We start from the raw sequence: 18,786 nt of genomic DNA on the forward strand, positions 1-18,786 counted from the left end.
CCACACCCTCTGCCCTTGCCCTGCAGCATCAATTGCATGATGGGGTGTGAGGGCAAAGTCTTGTCTAAGCTGCCTGGCTGTCATGTCCTTGGCGGCACTGCTCCATGTGGGCCACGCTCGAGGGCGACTCTCCTTCAGGGCGGCTGCTGGAGGGGAGGGGGTCGCAGGGAGGCAAGGCTGGGGCAATGGCATGTGTGCCCACAGAGGGCTCTGAGTGCTGCCTCTGGCACCCGTGCCATAGGTTCGCCACCACTGGCCTAGGTTTTAACTAATTAGATGCCCTTCCCATCAGAAGATACCATCTTATTAGTTTCATCATTAACTGGAGGTTAATGGTTATGGGGCTCAAACCTTCTACTAGGATTGAACTTATGGACCCTTTGTACTTGGATGTTTATATGCAGTGCATTAGCTTTAGAAGCTATATGGGTTATGGTGCTCAGCCATTTGTAGGAAGGGATTACAGAGACTGTCAGAATAGAATATAGAGCCCATTTTCTCTTAAGGTCTCAGAAGGAGATGTTATGCCCTTTTCTTTATATGACTTCCACTATGACCATTCTTGCAGGGAGATGGGTGGGTGGATAGAATCCTTGTTTTTACACAGTATATATCCTGTGTAGTCTGAAATCTTAAGGGAAGCTGCAGACTGTTGACTGCAAGGACCTGGATTTCCTAATGCTAATGCTCTGTATATCATCATCCAAGCGTGAGGGCCCAAGAGTTCAATTCCTGGTAGGTTTGACCTAATTAGAATAAGGTCTGGCTACTTATGTCTGACAAGTCCCAGTGCCTCCTGGTGGTCAAAGTAATCAAAAACACCACAGGATTTTATGTAAAAATAGAAAGTTCTCTCCCTGCTAAGAAGGGTGAAATCCTATAAAACCCCATATATGAGGGCAAGACTTAATGTAACATCTATATTTCATTGGCATGAGATCTTAAGGCAGGTAAGTTAGATGTAAATATCTGCAAAATCACAGTCTTGTCTTCAAAATTGCAGAAGCGCTGAAGGCAATGGAAAAGGTGGCCAGTCACATCAATGAAATGCAAAAGATTTATGAGGATTATGGTGCAGTGTTTGACCAACTAGTTGCAGACCAGAGTGGAACAGAGAAAGAGGTAAGGAAGTTGAATTCTATTTTTAAGTTTTATTCAGATAGTCATCCATTGGTCTTAGTTCTGGCAGAACAATAAAACTACACATGGATTTAGACAGGTATTAGATTTTTTTTTTTTTCAGTTTAGATTGGAAGTTCAGAACAATTGCTTGAAAGGAAGGCAGTGGCAGACATTTGTTATTCTGTCAAGAAAATAGTCTGGATTGTTATCAGAGCCAAGCTTGACTTGAGAACAATTTTATCTTTACTTTAAAACTACCAACAGGAAAAAAAGAGATAGCAGCATCTTAGTTCAGTTGCTGAACTTGGGTATTAATGTCTGTTATCTTCTCTGTATTGCAATCTATGTTATACAGTACCATTAAATATACAAACAGATAACATCCTAGCTTTTAATTAGTGCTTATGAAGTGTAGATCACCCATCATTGTTCTGAAGGCAAATTCTTTAAACTACAATCATATCCATATACATATCCCTCTAGTAGTAAATCTCACTGCACTCAATAAGATTTCAGGTTGCTGCAGTAACTGGAGTCCAAGATATGTTAAAAAGAATGCCTCTTCAAAGTTTGCTGCCTTAAAAGTAGAATTGTATGTAAAACGATATACCTATCACTATCAAGCCTTTCGCATTAATTGCTGACATTTTTTGGAAATCATTGGACCGGTGAATTTACCTCTTTCTAAAATCAGTGGGTATTTTGCAGTGAACTTTTGGTATAATGTTGATCTATTGAGGAAATCGTCTTCACTCTTTTTTTCTTTTTTAGGTCACAGAACTTTCCATGGGAGAACTTCTTTTGCACTCTACTGTTTCATGGCTGAATCCATTCACATTGTTGAGCAAAACAAGAAAAGAGTTGGAGCTCACAGTATTTGGTGAGTGATCAATACCAGTTCTATTTACACCCCCCCCCCAAAAAAAAATTTGGAAACTTAGGCTGTCCTAGGATCTATATGTATGATAGGCTTAACACAGCCAGTCACTAATTTGCTCAGATTTGCATTGGTGATTCTGAGAATTTTCATCTCACCAGAGAATTAAAGCATTGCCATTTGGGGAAGACTAGGCCTGGTCTAAAGCCTGCTGTCTAGTATCCTGTAAGACCTTGCTTTAGGAAAGTACCATAAGAATTCATAATACCATTAACTTTTTCCCATTGGCCAGAAAGGCAGCAGTAGACGTGGTTTAATTACCATGGCAGTCAGGATTTGGGAGGTGAGCTTCGTGCCCTTAGACTTTGAAGATTAGTTCAGTAATGGAAGGGATTTTTTTTTTTTCAGCTGCTGCATTTCTAAGATTTAGGTATGCAGAATAGATCAATTGCTGGGTTTAGGTATTCCAACTGCAGGGCTACCTGGATGGATATAGGTAATTCTGATCTGTGATAGGGACTGCTTGGAGTCAAAATTAAATCCCTGGCAGCCGTGGTCACTTACATGTTTTTTGATGTTTTTCAAAATGTTATTCTTTTAGCAACCCTATTAAGCATTTCAAGAAGCAGTATACATAGATGCTATATATTAGATAAAATCCAAAGTTAAGCAAATGGATCTATTCACTCCTGGGAATTTTGTTCACTTGTTCAGCAGGACTTGGTGATGTTGCACTGTGGTGGCCACTCATAGGCTATAGTATTTGGAAGGTACCAACGTAGATGCTTTTAGCAATGTCATGTGGAAAGAAAATTCTAAACATTAGAATGAATGTCACATAGCTTTTCTTAGCAGCTATTAAGCCTCCTGTTGGTCTTATGCAATTGAATGTTATTTATTGTATGTAGTATATATTGAACACTTACATATTGTTATAGAGCAGATAGTTGTTATACATATGGCAAAATTGTTGTTTGTGCTCTCACTTTGTTTTTAGTATTACAGGAAAAAAAACCCAATGTTTCTCATACATGTATAATTCTTACTGTTAAAACTGATTTTAATATTTTATTTTAATCTGTACTGCATTTGCACAATCCTATTCATAGTTTGTATCCTATTTCAACATGCAGCTTGAAGAGCATGTGATAATATTCTCAGGAAGAATGTAGTTAACTGGCAGATTCAAGAATTTGTCCCAAGACCTTGATCAAACAGTGGAGTACTAATCAAAATGGCATTTGTGATAGACAGTGTCAGTTCCTGTTGAATTTTAAAAAGTAATTTAACATGTACTGAAATGTACAGTAGTATATCAATAAAAGCTATCTTCTCTTTCTTAGTTTTCAAACGGGCGGTCATCTTAGTGTATAAAGAGAACTGCAAATTGAAAAAGAAATTGGTAAGTATTTAGATTACTAATAAATCACGAGTGGTTGTAAGTATACAGTTGGAATTAAAAGTTACTGAATAAAAAGAGCACAAATTTTAGGGATATAAATACTCTAGACATCAATTATCAGAAGAAATAATTTGCTAAAATAAAGGAATAAATCTTTAAAAGCCTAAGACGTTCAGATTTAAAATGATTATTCGAGCTGAACATGAAACAGTTTGCAAAAGCATACATAAGCTATGCTTTTAGTAATTGGGTAATATAAATCAGGCAAGTTTTCCACTCTATATTATGGAAAGCTCACTTTCAAGCATAAATGAACCACACATAAAAAAGTAGGAGCTAGGATTTTGAAATTTTCTGTACAGTATAAAATTGTTTTAATGTTTTAAATGTGTTTAGTATTGATCACATTTTTTAAAAAAAATAAGAGTGAAAAGCAACATTCTTAGATTGAACAACAAGGAGTTTTGGGGATAATATTTTTAATTGTCCTCTCTTTTTTGTATTTCTTTTAAAAAGTCAGGTAATGTCCGTAACAATCAGAATGATCTGGATTTGTTTAAGTTTCGTTGGCTGATTCCTTTATCCGCTCTTCAGGTTCGACTGGGTAATACAGCAGGTGACTTGATTTTACCAAACATATAATTTTTAAACAGTCTCTATTTTTATCATTTTGAAAGTTTGTCAACCATGAATATATTCTGTTCAATTTTTCATTGCTTCCTTCATAAATATTGCAACTGATGAAAAGTTCAGTGTATCAAGTAGGCTTGGTCACCATAACATTGGAATAGTTTTAAATGCCAAATCTGAAAGAATTCACTGTAGTTTAAAGCACTTTTAATACTTTTGAACATTAGGCAGTAAGCCTATTCTTACTTCCTCTGCTGACCTAAAAGCTTTTTCCACTCTAAGGTGCTTCTGGTCCGTGATGAAATGGCAAATGGAGCAGAAAAGGCAACCTTTGCTGATTGCTCCTCTTTCCTGCTAATTTCCCATGGCCATGCTACCTCCTACAGGGTTGAGTGATTTTCGGAAACACGGAGGAAGGCAGTAGTGGGGGGGCTGCAGAGGGAGAAAGGAAAGGATTGCTGAGAGCCATCACATTCTAATTTTCATTAACATGAATCCTGTGAGCAGAATTCTACTGAAGAAAATGGTCTTATCAACAAAAAAGAATCTCGGTCAGAGTTCCAAAAAGGAGACAAGAAAAGCATAGCTTTACTTTACAGGAAAGTTTTCTTTAAAACTAAATAACAATCTGTCCTTGTTTCTTCTGATCGACCACCAAATGTGTTTGTGTGAATCTCCAGTGCAGGTAGACAAAACAATGATTGGTGAAAAGAACTCCCTAAAACAATGTCAAAACAATGCTTTGAAGTATGAATTATTTCTAGTAACAAATAATATAGCTGTTGAAACGCTAAAGCATGTGTATTTTTCATTCTTGCCTTTGATCAGTTATAAATTAATCACAGAATGGTAAACACCACAAAATACGGTGCTTCACTGCATGCATGCACAAATGTTTCATGCTTCTAAATTTAAGAAAAGTTAACTAATCTTAAGAAGAATTCAAAATTCTTCTTATACAGATAGTTCTCTGTTAACAACTACTCATTCAGTGACTGTTTTAAATTATGATGACGCTGAACAAGTGATACTTACCAACAATCCTCAAATTTCTGGCTGTTCCAGGACCCCTCTGGTCACGTGATCGTGATCCCGGTGCTTGGCCATTTTGAGGACTAGTCATAAGTCTCTTCATTCAATGCTCCCTTAACTTTGAATGGTTGCTGAACAAATGGTTGTAACACAGGACTATCTGCACTTAGCAGAAAAGCCATATCCTCTCTTTGAATTTTGGAAGACAATGATAAAGTATTTATGAAACAAAACAATATCTTTGGCAAAAGTCTTGTTGCAAGAAAAAGCCATTGACACCATCTCTTGGATGAACTTGAAACCCTAATTAAATTCTCATATATGAAATTCTTTGGCTGGAGACTTGTAGGTATCGTTAAATGTTTGTGAGAAAGTTTTTTTTTTCTACCCACAGGAACAGAAAACAGCAGTATTTGGGAACTGATTCATACAAAGTCAGAATTAGAAGGAAGACCTGAAACAACCTTCCAGTTGTGCAGCAGGTAGAACCAAAACTTGATTTCTAATTTCCAAGTGGATTATTTCTACTTTCTTCTCCTCTTTAAATAATATAAATTAATATTAATAAATTAATCTCTGTGAATACTATACTATTTATTCATGTAAATACTATACTATTTATTCATGTTATTTATTATCGATCCTGTTTGATCAAAGTCAGATGAAAGATTCTTATGATGCTATTCAGAGAGTTCTCAAAAGTGAACCAAACAGGAGTGCTATTTTGGGCGGGGGGGGGATATGCAAAAGGCTAACCTGGGACAGGTGGCCCAATGCCTAGTTTTGTTTCCTAGAACAATGTTGCTTTGAGCAAGAAAAGAATCATTATATATAAAGAGAACCAGGCCTTGATAGCTAATCTTAGTAGTAACTTAATGTTTTGCATTGACTGTTTTTTCCCACAACTACAGTGACTGTGAAAGCAAGACCAACATAGTCAAAGTGATTCGTTCAATTCTAAGAGAAAATTTCAGGCGTCAAATAAAATGTGACTTGCCCTTTGAGAAAGCATGTAAAAATCGCCTGATACTGCATAAGAATCGAATTCCTGTTTCAGCAAAATTAGGTAAGAAAATATTTTCTTAATATGTATGCCAATATTTTTATGTATTAATTTATGGCAATAATATTAATCATGATAAATTATGCTTCAACAGATGTTATTGTATTCCACTGAAAGTATTGGAGAAGCAAAACAAGATCCGTCCACCCCATAGATTGCCTACCAAAATACTTATTTAGAATTCAGTGGGGTGATATTTTTTTCCTTGCCATACTTAACTATGGCAGCTGTTGTGGAAAATTGGCCATAATGTATTCTTAACATTCCAAATGTGCCAATGGGTTCAAACTAATTAACAGGAAACAATTTTTAACCTAGTATAATGTGTGTTTGCCACATTATAGGAAGAAATATTTACAAGCCAGTTGAAATCTTTACAGATTAGATTAGTTGAGTTTGAACAAATTATGCAAGTTCAATACTCCTTTATAACTACTCTGTCCGTAACAGTGGGAATATATCAACAAATGTATATAGACAATCCTTATTTACCAACTGTTTGTTCAGCAACTGTTTAAAATTAAGGTGCTAAAAAACACTTAAGACCTGTTTTCAGAGTTGTGGCCATCATCACATCCCTGAGGTCACATGACTGATTGCAGTTTGAGAGGCTGGCAACCAGCATGTATTTACAATGGTTGCAGCTTACCATGACCATGTGATCACCATTTGTGACCTTCATATCCAAATTCTGACAGGCAAAGTCAATGGGGAAGTCCCTAGGAAGTAGCAAGTCAGTCATGTGATGTGCTTAATGATCCAAAGTGATTTGCTTGATGACCACAGCCAGAACTGATATTGTAAGCAAGTGCAGTTATGTAACATGTCACTTTATCTGCATAGCATAGCAATGGAATTTCTGCTCCCAATTGTGACCTGTGAAGACTTCCTATAATGGGGCAAATATTCTAGCTGAAAAGGTAAAAATTCAAAGTGAGGGATGGATTTTGTGGTTTTAAAAAAACATTAAAACCATCCCATTACCTGTTCGCTTTGACTATGCACTGCCTGGCTCAAATTGCTCTTTTAACAACCACATAACTAGATATGACTAGGAAATCTCTGATGATTTCTAGAATTCCATTAAATTTTATGCTCTTCTTCAAAGACTAGAGTTGAGATATTTTCAGCAACAGTAAGCCTGTTAAGGTGGCAGGAACAACATGGTGCCCATGGATGCTGTCTAGGTACTTTCCAGGCTATGCCTCTCACCTCACTTGACTTGATTTTTTTTTCTATTATTTTAACTGAAAAGCAATACCGTATATGCCAGCGTACAAGGTGACCTGGCATATAAGACGACCCCCGTCTTTGTCGTCGAGCCGCATTCCTAGAACGTCATCTTATACGCCGGAAACTACCAGTATTTCCGACGTATAAGACGACTTGGCGTATAAGACGACCGTCTTTGGCGCCGATTTTAGCGCTTGCGGAAGTCGCCTTATACGCCGGCATATACGGTAAGTGGAAAACTACATCATGCTACAAAGCAAAACACTTCCCTAGGACCCTTCTATAGAGTCTGCAATAACAATGCTAGGAAGTTATAATCTGGGGTCTATTCTGGAAAAGAGCTCATTTAACTAGAAAAAGCCAAGAGTAAGCTGGTGGAAAGCAGTATAGGGGGCCTAGGAGGAGGGGAAAGAGCAACTGTATTTGTTCTCACAAAATACCCAAATATCAGTAGGAGATCGTGTTTTCCTTATGCCAAATATGCTAGTCTTGAAAGGTTGCCTGCCCTCTGCTGTCCAGATTCTCACTGTTTATTTTCTGAAGTCTCTTTTCTGAAGTCTCTCTCTCTCTCTCTCTCTCTCCCTCCCTCCTTTCCTCCCTCTCTCTCTTCTATCAATTAATTGCATCACTCATAATGTTTAAATGGTTAGTTACCACAGTTGTTGAGTACAGAAACTTGATGGATGTATTTTTACATTGGCAGCTTCTTCCAGATCACTGAAATTACTGAAGAATTCTCCCAGTAATGAATGGAACAGCAATACAAGAAAAGGAAATGAGCCAGATTCTGATGAATGCAGCTTGAGCAGCAGTACACCAAGTAGCAGCTGCCACACTACTGACAGTATCCTGGAATCTAAAAACTCATCTCCCATGAAGGATTTGCAGAGCTGCACATCTGATTTTTCAAATAGTCCTGTAAAGGAATCTGATATTCTAAGTGACGAGGAAGATAATTTCCAGCAACTTCTAAAAAAAAGCAACCCCACGAAAGACATAGAAATCCAGTTCCAGCGGTTGCAGATTTCTGAGATTCAGAATGATGATGTGGAGACTGCTTATCTGCCTGAGTTAGAGAACAGAGGTGGGCAGAGAGCAGAACAGCCTAAACTAGTTCGTGCTCACTTTTGCCCTATTAAACGAAAAGTGAACAGCACAAGACGTGACAAAGGGACATTGCGAGCAATGCAAGAACAGCATCTGTCGCTTGACAATCAGCCTGATTCTCCGGGTTTTGACCTGAATTCAATTTTAGAAAGGGAATTTAGTGTGCAAAGTTTGACATCAGTGGTTAATGAGGATTGTTTTTATGAAGCAGGAGACAAGTCCTAGCTGTTTGATTTGCAACTTGATAAAACTACTTACTCTTCAGTTTAATGCACTACTGGATTTTTTCATAAAGGTAGTTGTAAAGGCTTAACTTATTTTAATTTATTCCAAAACAAAAAAGTTTACCTTGATTTTGCAAATTCTGTAAACTAATCTCTTCCCCTTTCAGTATTAGGTAACATTTAAACATTTTTGAAAACATGGGGAGGTGAGATGTTCATTTTTTGACCTGAGTCCAGTTAGCTTTCATTGAGCATTTAGGAGCATGTTAGTTTTTGCTTTATTTAAAGTCAAATTAAGTTATTTCAATACAGAGTAATAAAGTCCTCTGTACATTGTACTAAAATGTAAATGGTTGTTTATATTTAATTTTTATATATGTTTGTACATATAAAAAGCGTATTGTAATCTTATGGTATTTTTATTTTCTCTATAAGCTTGTACAGTAAAATGTTAATTGAAATAGGTAGATTTGTGCGTGTTTTGTTCTTGGGGGGTATTTTTTTTGGGGGGGGGTTACTTTTCAGTTATTTTACATTTGGCCTTGAGAAGATAAAGTAGTATCATTTGAGTTTTAAGAAAAGCGATCCTTATTCTCATTTGTAAATTTTACATACAATTTTGGTTAAAATTGAATATATTCAAAGTCAAATTATTTCAGTCCAATACAAAAAACTGTTAGGCTTTGTGGTTGCCTAATTCTAGGAAAGAAAATAGTAATCTTTCTTAGTCCGTTTAAAGTTGGCTGTCTTTTTCTTTTTCAGTTCTTCTCTGTAGTTATATGTTAAAAGACCTGGATCTTCATCACACATTTTCCTGTAGACATTACAAAGGTTTTTAAACTGAAATATGGACAGTTGAGGTGGATATAGAGTTGGGTCAACATCTGCCTCCATGAGCAACTGTTCAGTTTTTTCAAGGCGGTCAGCTTCTGGAAACAAAATCCTGAAAGAAAACAGTATTGGTAATCAATAAGGAACATCCAGTATTTTTATTTCAGATTTCTCAGTTCAAATAATACTATCTTCTATATAGCTACGCTATGAATCATGGGCATCTGCAGAAGGGGCGGCATAAGAGAAAATGATAAAATGAGCACTGCAACATAAGCCTTTGCATATGTATTCTGATCTCATCTACCTAAAGGTAGATGCTCTGTCATTCTGATAAAACAATTGGATTCTGGGAATGCTTTTGCTATGACTTAATAGCAAGACAACATTAATGCAATGGTACTCTGAAGACAGAAGCACACTGCATGCCTTTCACTAGGTTACTGCAAAAAAGTGACAGCCTGAAAAAGGGTGAAAAGAACAAGTGCCCTTGCACCCAAATGTTAAATTAAACTCTCGGACAACTGAGATAGAGAAATAAGCTATGTCTTAGGAGGCAGATGCCACCCACAATCTGCTCTGCCCTGCCTTTCATCAAATTTATCAAGTTTCTAGGTTAGTTGCCTAGACATTGGAATCTGAATATAGAGCTTTTTAACATTCATATTCTATTGTGCTTTTTAAAACTAGGCTAGTGTTAATACATATTGTAACGCCATATGCCATAGGCTAAATAATAATAATATCAAATTTCTGATTTAACAAAAACAGATTCCATCTTGACTATAAGGAACTAAGAAGCAACTATTTCAGAGAAGGAAACTTCTGTTATTTGTTCTCTCTAATAAGGCAGAGTTTTTTTTTTAACTTTGTTTTTACCATGGTGTGCTGAGGATTGTACGTGAGTTCTCAATACATACGGAAAAGATAGGACACCTTTTTACACGTCATACCAGGTTTTATGTACCAGCATGTTGCCAAGAATGGCTCTCATTGAAAAGGAACTAAGGCAATATAAGTAAGACCACAAGCCCTTGATTTTTTTGTAACATTTTCTATGGTTATGTACAAAGTAGACAGTAACATTTAGATTTAATTTAGTCATAAATGTTTGCATTGCAACAATATTTTTCAGCATCTTTCAAGTGTACCAGAACATAGTTGGTAATTCCTCACTATCTCCATTCAGTTAATATACAGGTAGTCCTTGACTTATGACCACAGTTGAATCCAAAATTGCTGTTGCTAAACTAGATAGCTGTTAAGTTAGTTTTGCCCCTATTTATGACCTTACTTGCCACAGCTGTTAAGTGAATCACTGCACTTGTTAACTTAGTAACACAGATGTTAAGTGAATCTGGCTTCCTCACTGACTTTGATTGTCAGAAGGTCACAAAAGCTCAGGACACTGTAACCATCATAAATACATGTGTCATTGCCAAGTGCCTGAATTTTGATCATGTGACCATCGGGATGCTACAACAGTCATTAAGTGTGAAGAATAAGTCACTTTTTTCAGTGTCATTGTAACACCGCACGTTCATAAAACAAACTGTTGTAAGTCAAGGGCTACCTATACTATCAAAAATCCACCAAGTAAATGTATTACAAGTGTGTTCAAGGCTTAGAGCTGTAAAGACAAATAAAATAGTGCCATACAAATGAGAAAATTCCTTGAAGGAATCACATATACAAGTGTGAGCCGCCCCCACTCCCCACTGCAGTTCTTGAAAACAAAACTTTATACTCATTTTCTTACCTTGCACCGTGATGACAGAATTTTCTTTTGTATTGGAAAATACTTTGAACAACTTTTTCCACCAGCTTAAATGGCTGCTTTATTTTTGGTTCCACTAGTGGTGTAAAATGGACAAGTGTCACATCTACCTGAGATTAATATATATTAATAATATTATTATATTTATAGCAGTAAGGAGATATATTTATTATAAATGTATATACATAAATGCCATTTAAAACTGTCAATCCAATTAAAGGAGTTGCAATTCCATTGACCAATAAATCTGCAGCTTCCAAATTTACAATGTGGACCTCCTGAAATACGCTTTCAGAGAAATAGGAACAGATAAAGAGAAACAGACATAAAAATACTGTTAAAATAAAATAATTTTTGCCATCAATTCTTGTAAATTGCAATTTCTGGATCTGGGATGCAAAAGACAAACTAACCTCTAGATTATATAGTTTGATGTATCCCTTTGCTGCCATCTAATGTTTATAGATTTTTGTGCCCTATTATACAGTAAACTCTTCTAGAGCTAGAAGAATTTCTGTGTATTATGGGAAAAGGGAATCCTGTTTCTCATTCAGTTTTCTTCTGCGTGACTGAAAATGGTCCTCCTGGCAGCAGAATTATGAATAAAATTATAAATTACTGGATTCCCCCCCCCCCCCGAAAATAGGCATACTGCACATTTACATGAAAATAAAAATAGGCTGAAATAAAGTACTACATCCTCAAATAAGACTTGCATCTTTTTTCACCCTGTGGAAATGCAAAACACATCTTACTGTTTACTCCATTACAGGGTCTGAACACTCAGAAAGCTGCAATGTTACTATAGAAACCAGTATAGGAAATTACTGTTCATTTGTAATTGCTGGCTTTAAAATTACTGACATTATATCCTGTTTTTTTAGTTATGCATATTAACAAGCTCCATTTCAACACACTGATTTTTGATAATCATAGTAGCGTTACCATTTTATTTTGCAAATAGTTTTAGCAGAGAATAAATGTTTACTGCAAACACAAAATCAGGTTCACCTAACTGAGAAAAAAATCTTGTACTCTTCTGTCACCTGTTTTAAAAATTAATGCAAACAAAATCCTGAAATTTTGTTAGGTGCTGTAATGGAAAAGAGGGAGTCAAGCTATTTTCCAAAGTGCCTGAAGGCAGGACAAGAAGCAATGGATGGAAACTAATCAAGGAGAGAAGCAACCTAGAACTAAGGAGAAACTTCCTGACAGTTAGAGCAATTAACCAGTGGAACAACCTGCCTCAGGAAGTGGTGAATGCTCCAACACTGGAAGTTTTTAAGAAGAGACTGGACAGCCATTTGTCTGAAATGGTATAGGGTTTCCTGCCTGAGCAGGGGGTTGGACTTGATGACCTCCAAGATCCCTTCCAACTTTATTATTATTATTATATGCACGTAAAAAAACCCAATTAAGTCTGAATTTGGCAATGTGTAACCAAAAAAAAAACAACCTTAAGAAGGGACTTTCAAAGAAGAAATGGCAAACTGAAGGTAGGTCTGCTAGAAGGAATCAATCATGGCAGACTATCGCAGCAGAATGACGAGCAGGCAAGTAGACCAGCTCTCTGTAATACTTCTCCAGATAAGGAGAGGACATGACATTGCTCGTAGGTGCTCCAGACAGCTGCTCCTTGCAAGAAGATTGCAAGATAGTGGGCTCCAGTGGGCTCAGAGTTCTGGAAGAGGACGGAATAACCACCTTTTTGCTCAAACCATGGTGCCTTCAAACAGGCACTGGGATCACATACCAATCACTTTTGGAAATTGATTGTTAACTGCTTTTAACTGCTATTAGTTTGACGGTACTGGGTGAATTTCCTTTAACTCCTAGTTAAAAGAAGTTTTAAATACAAGTTTAAGGACTTAGAAATTCTTTTGAAATTTAAAAGGGCAGCATAATATTCAAACTTGTAGGCAATTATCTACAGAAAAGTATCCAAGTTGCACTGAGTTATCAGCAAAACCAAAACCAAAAAATGACAAAAACTATGAGTGTATCTATGTATGTGCGTATGTACTTGGTTTTCTAGATAAAAAATTGTACACACACACGTTCATGTTCTTTTTATAAAGAAAACTGAAAGAATATGATAGCTCTATAGCATTAACCACTTCAAATTCTTCAGTGTTTCCCAAGTCCTATGTTCCTACAGCTCCACTATTTATTTATTTATTTATTTATTTATGAGACTTATATACCGCTTTAAGCGCGAGCACTCTCTAAGAGGTGTACACCAGTAAGCAATGTATATATATATTTACATTGCCCCCAACAATCTGGGTCCTCATTTTACCTACCCCGGAAGGATGAGTCAACCTTGAGCCGGTGAGATTTGAACCGCTGACCTGCTGAACACGGTCAGCTAAAGTGGCCTGCAGTACTGCACTCTAACTGCTGCGCCACCTCGGCTCTTAAACACTACCAGCTTTGTTACTTCATTTTAAACCTCCCCCCCCCACCGCTTTTTACATGAAACTGATCCCTCTATATTGTTGTAATCCTCATCCTGAAGGAAATACAAATCTGTAAGATGGATCAAACCCTTTCCAAGTAGAAGCTCATTTAAACAGTTGGACTTTCTATTGTCTTCCCCCTGGGGAATCCGTACTTCCTAGAAATGTTCTGGAATGTTCCATGCTTCTAAATCACATTTCGGAGGTGCAGCATAGGATTAAAAAAAAAAGGGGGGGGGGCTGCATCACTTCCACTTTGGGTTTGCTAATGGAAGCCTCCATTGGATTCTGCTCCTCAGCTTCTCCTTTTTATCATCTCCCTTAGGACTGATAGTTTAAAATTAATAACTTCCTGTGGCAGGAATCATTTCTTTCATAATAATACATAGAATAACATATAAGTCAATTATCAAAGCCGTTACACTCTTACCTTTAGCTTTAAGCACTGTTGAAACTTATATTAGTTCCTAGTTTCATTATATATTAAAGTTTAATGAAGTTAAACAGAAACTAAAACATTTTTCATCTTTAAGTCTGGTTTTGGGTTAAATATTATGGTTATTACAGCTGGCAGAAGATGAATTTACAATTTACTACAGGAATATAGAACCCAAGATATGGAGAGCTTTCCCTAGGGTGAGTGCCTTATGAGTAAAATGGAATTTTAGCATCAAGTAGGGATTTTAATTCGCCAGTTTTAATCCTCCCCATATTGTTACTTGATGTTGGCTTTTTCAGATATCTACCTCTGAAATCGGAGACAATAAGAAAATGTGCTATATAGTTTTTCCTCTCAACTTTTTACCAGGCTCCTTGTGGAACTGGGAAATTTTGACATTCACAATTCCTCCTCAGGGACATGTTGAATGGCAAAGAGGGATCAGAGATAGAAGAGTAAGCCATCTCAATACTGTAACGCCAAATGCTTAAGTCCTAGGAATATTTATTCAAAGTTAAATAACTAATGTGGTACTGGGGAGGAAGGCTGATCTGATTAAAGTGAAAATGGATGTACAGTTCTGTATTATAGTCCACTGGGTAAACTTAATGGTTTCTCCCAGAAGCTGTAAGTTCTCGTGATTATGTTAAACAATTATGAATCAACATGGAAAAGAACATTCTTGCAACACTGGTTCTTAAAAGAAGTTATTTTGATCATGGGATGTGACTAAGTGATAACTACTCTCAATCCGCAAGATTTAGAAGATCAATTGGATCAACTTGCCCTACTCAGGAATATATTTTTGAATAGTTAAGCTTCTTTCTTAGATGACAAGATATTTATGCTCAAACTTTGAAAAGTACTAATTTTAGCATGTTTTAATGTCCTTCCAGCAGCTAAGATTGTGCCCTTATGATGAAAGACTGACTGAATCTAGAGTCCGTGTGTTGTTTTATTGCACCTTTTATAAGGATTCAAGGACCCATTTTATAACTCCCCATTAGGTTTGAATAGAATAGAGCTGGAAGGGACCTTGGAGGTCTTCTAGTCCAGCCCCTTGCTCAAGCAGGAGAACCTAAACCATTTCAGACAAGTGACTGTCTAGTCTTTTCTTAAAAATCTCCAGTGATGGAACACCCACGATTTCTGAAAGCAAGATATTCCACTGGTTCATTGTCCTCACTGTTAGGAAATTTCTCCTTAATTTCAGGTTGCTTTTCTCTTTGATTAGTTTCCAACCATTGTTTCTTCTCCTGCCCTCTGGTGCTTTGGAAAATTAGTTGACCCCCCTCCTCTTTATGGCAGCCTCTCAAATATTGGAATACTGCTATCATGTCCCCCCTATTTCTTCTTTTCTTTAGACTAGCCAAACTCAAGTCCTGCAGCCATTCTTCATATGTTTTAGTTTCCAGGCCGTTGATCATCTTAGTTGCTCTTCTCTGAAGTTTTTCCAAAGTCTCAATATCTTTTTTGACCAAAACTGGTTGCAATATTCCAGGTGTGGTCTTACTATGGTTTTATAAAGTGGTACTAATACTTTGTGTGATCTTGATTCTACGCCTCTGTTTATAAAACCCAGGACTGTATTAGCTTTTCTGGTTGCTGCTGCACACTGCTGGCTCATAGTCAAGTGGTCGTCCATTAGGACTCCAAGGTCCCTTTCACAGTTACTGTTTTTGAGCCAGGTACTTCGACCTTTGATTTTTCCTGCCTAAAGGTAAAACTTTGCTTTTCTCTACATTAAAATTCATTTTGTTGGATAGGGCCCATTGTTCAAGTTTGTCAGGATCTTTTTGGATCCTGAGCAGGCTATTCCTGCTGGTTTAGTGTCATCTGCAAATTTGATGAGTTCCCCTTCTATTCCCTCATCTAAGTCATTAACGAAGATATTGAAGAGTACTGGGCCTAAGACGGAGTCTTGTGGTACCTCACTGCTTACTTCTTTCCATGTGGATGTAGTATCATTGAGGACTACTTGTTAAGTACGATTTGTCAGCCAGCTACAAATCCATCTGGTGGTGATGTTGTCTATACCACTTTTTTCTAGCTTACTAAGCAGCAGGTTGTGATCTACTTTGTGAAATACCCAGGCTAACTGACATTATGCATGGCTATGCCTTTGAGCTTTTTGACACTGAATGTCATCGCTGAATGTGGCAAAACTTTTTTTATACTGTCTGTATATGATTTTACTACAATTGGCAACTGCCTTATTTAGCAACCATTCATAGTTACAATGGTAATGAAAAAGAAGGTATGACCAATCCTCATATCTACAACCTTTGCAGGCCTGACAATATGCAGTTGCAATTTCACTTAGCAACTACTTTGATTAATGACCAAGCTGCCAATGCCAGTTGAAGTAGCTAAATAAGAACTATCTGTACTGGCTATAAACCTCATTATATTTTGATCACCTCAGTGACAGATTTACGGTTTTACCTTTGTATTTTGTTTGAAGTAAAAATTGTTTAATTTGTTAATGTGCAGAATTCTGATCAGTGACCTTAATTTAAAAAAAACATAAAATACTTCAATTCTATGAAATTATATATTTTTTTAAATTTTTAAATTTTTTAAATTTAAACTAAGTACGAGTTAAGTCCTATCCAGTTCAATTAGATCTGCTTCCAGAGAATTCTTTTAGGATTACCAATTTGCCAATTATATTAAACCTCTGAGCTATAACAATGCAAAGACAATCTCAAGAATGAGCTGCTCCTTATTTTTTTACTTAGAGAAGGACAGGAAACCATCCTTAAGAGTTATTATGAGTTTGAAAAGTACTGCCAAGCAGTCATGTTATGGCTTCTATTATATAATAATAAACCTGACCCAAGATCTATCCCAAGACAGGCCAATGTCAACAACTATTTGGCTTGTTCAGAATTCGTAGGCAATCAGGTTTAAAAGTACAATTTTCAATAACAGTATGGAGACTTTATGCAAAAGCAAATCTTGAATCCCCGTTACTTGAAGATTAATGAAACCACAGTTACCACTATGTTGCTGTCAATGCTCACTTGTTACAAAGGGAAATAATCACATGCCCACCAGATGTTTGGAACAATAGCACCCTCCTCAATCATTTTTAGTGGGGCTGATGACACTTATAAGCCAAAACACCTGGACAGAACCTGATTTACTATCTCCACTGGATCACAAATCAGCGATTTCCATTTTCCCAGACAGAAAAGGCCAGACAATAAGGGAAGCTCCTATTTATCATATTGCATAATTAGCAGATTTCCCTTGACATTTTTTTGCTTTAGAGTTTTTCTTGTTGACTTGTCAAAACTTTTACAGCTATGCTCTGTATTTATCATATAAGCTGCATATACTGCTTTTTCCCACTTAACCTTTAGAGTAAGGTAAATAATTACGGTACTGTACAGAAACAACTAGAAAAGATTGCAAGCTACAAGCAGCAGGTATGTGAAACTCAGCCACATATAGATGTATGTATGTATATATGTACATACATATGTATGTTTTCTGAGGTTTTCGCGGGTGTTTGTATGTAGGTCTTTGGTTGTTCGGGTTTTCTCCCGCGTAAAATTGGAAGTGTCTTGGCGACGTTTCGACGAAGTCCCATTCGTCATCTTCAGGCTGGTGTTTTCAGCTTCGTGCTTCAGCTTGCTGCTCGAAGCACGAAGCTGAAAACACCAGCCTGAAGATGACGAATGGGACTTCATCGAAACGTCGCCAAGACACTTCCAATTTTACGCGGGAGAAAACCCGAACAACCAAAGACCTACATACATATGTATGTACGTACGTATATTTCTCACAATGATTACTTAGAGGCATTTATATCTTGCTGTGCAATTCTGGGATTCTGAAACTGACTGGCAATATAAAACATTTTAATTCTGCCTTTCACTTATGTTGAAGCTCATTCTATAAAGTTATTATTTTCTATACTGTAGCGCAGAGGTCCCCAACCTTTTTTTTGGCACCAGGGACCGGTTCTGTGAAGAGAGATTTTTCTGTGGACCGGAGGATGTGTGGTTTTGTGTGCTGCTTGCATCCCATGGATGGGCCTTTGCTTGTTTGTGTAGGCCAGTTGCTGGCATGCCGCAGCTTGGTACTCGTCCACGGACTGGGGGTTGGGGACCCCTGCTGTAGCGAAAACAGTTTCTAAAAGTAAAATTGGGACAATTTTTTTTCCATTAAAATATTTGTTCTAATCTCCAAGCCAATTATTCAGCTTGGGATCTGGAAATCATTATATGCTTAAAATCAAGGGTTTACACCCCTTTTCTCTATAATCTTTTTTGCTTTTGTTAAGCAAAGTATTTTCTCCAATGCAGATTCATTAAACAAAGTAGCTCTTTATATTCTGGTAGATGGTACTAAGACAAGGAATAGGAAGCACTGCTGCGTATAGAGCACCAGGGACCTATTTCTGGTTAATAAAATAGCCAATGCAACTTTCCATGAGGAACAGAGACATTTACACTCAAAATAAGTTGTGTTTTTACAACTTACAACTTTAACGAAGAGAAGGACAAGGGGGGACATGATAGCAGTGTTCCAATATCTCAGGGGCTGCCATAAAGAAGAGGGAATTAAGCTATTCTCCAA

At 36.9% G+C, this 18,786-nt stretch overlaps 2 protein-coding genes across 7 annotated transcripts in view; one reads left to right on the forward strand and one right to left on the reverse strand.

Moving 5' to 3' along the window:
• TIAM2 (TIAM Rac1 associated GEF 2) overlaps positions 1-9,151 on the forward strand; it is a 145,588-nt gene extending 136,437 nt beyond the window's left edge. For all 5 annotated transcript variants that reach the window (XM_039358225.1, XM_039358224.1, XM_039358227.1 and 2 more), the window contains 7 exons: positions 1,004-1,122; positions 1,894-2,002; positions 3,343-3,401; positions 3,918-4,017; positions 5,458-5,545; positions 5,975-6,129; positions 8,063-9,151. In XM_039358225.1, the coding sequence (XP_039214159.1) occupies positions 1,004-1,122; positions 1,894-2,002; positions 3,343-3,401; positions 3,918-4,017; positions 5,458-5,545; positions 5,975-6,129; positions 8,063-8,691 (1,259 nt within the window). In that variant the 3' untranslated portion in view covers positions 8,692-9,151. The remainder of the gene's footprint in view (positions 1-1,003; positions 1,123-1,893; positions 2,003-3,342; positions 3,402-3,917; positions 4,018-5,457; positions 5,546-5,974; positions 6,130-8,062) is intronic.
• TFB1M (transcription factor B1, mitochondrial) overlaps positions 9,094-18,786 on the reverse strand; it is a 28,237-nt gene continuing 18,544 nt past the window's right edge. For both annotated transcript variants that reach the window (XM_039358234.1, XM_039358233.1), the window contains 2 exons: positions 11,281-11,408; positions 9,094-9,633 (listed from right to left, as the gene is read on the reverse strand). In XM_039358234.1, the coding sequence (XP_039214168.1) occupies positions 9,390-9,633; positions 11,281-11,408 (372 nt within the window). In that variant the 3' untranslated portion in view covers positions 9,094-9,389. The remainder of the gene's footprint in view (positions 9,634-11,280; positions 11,409-18,786) is intronic.

This window comes from Crotalus tigris, unplaced genomic scaffold, assembly GCF_016545835.1.
Source record: "Crotalus tigris isolate CLP2741 ecotype Arizona unplaced genomic scaffold, ASM1654583v1 scf7180000019007.31208882:3723066, whole genome shotgun sequence".
Classification (NCBI taxonomy): domain Eukaryota; kingdom Metazoa; phylum Chordata; class Lepidosauria; order Squamata; family Viperidae; genus Crotalus; species Crotalus tigris.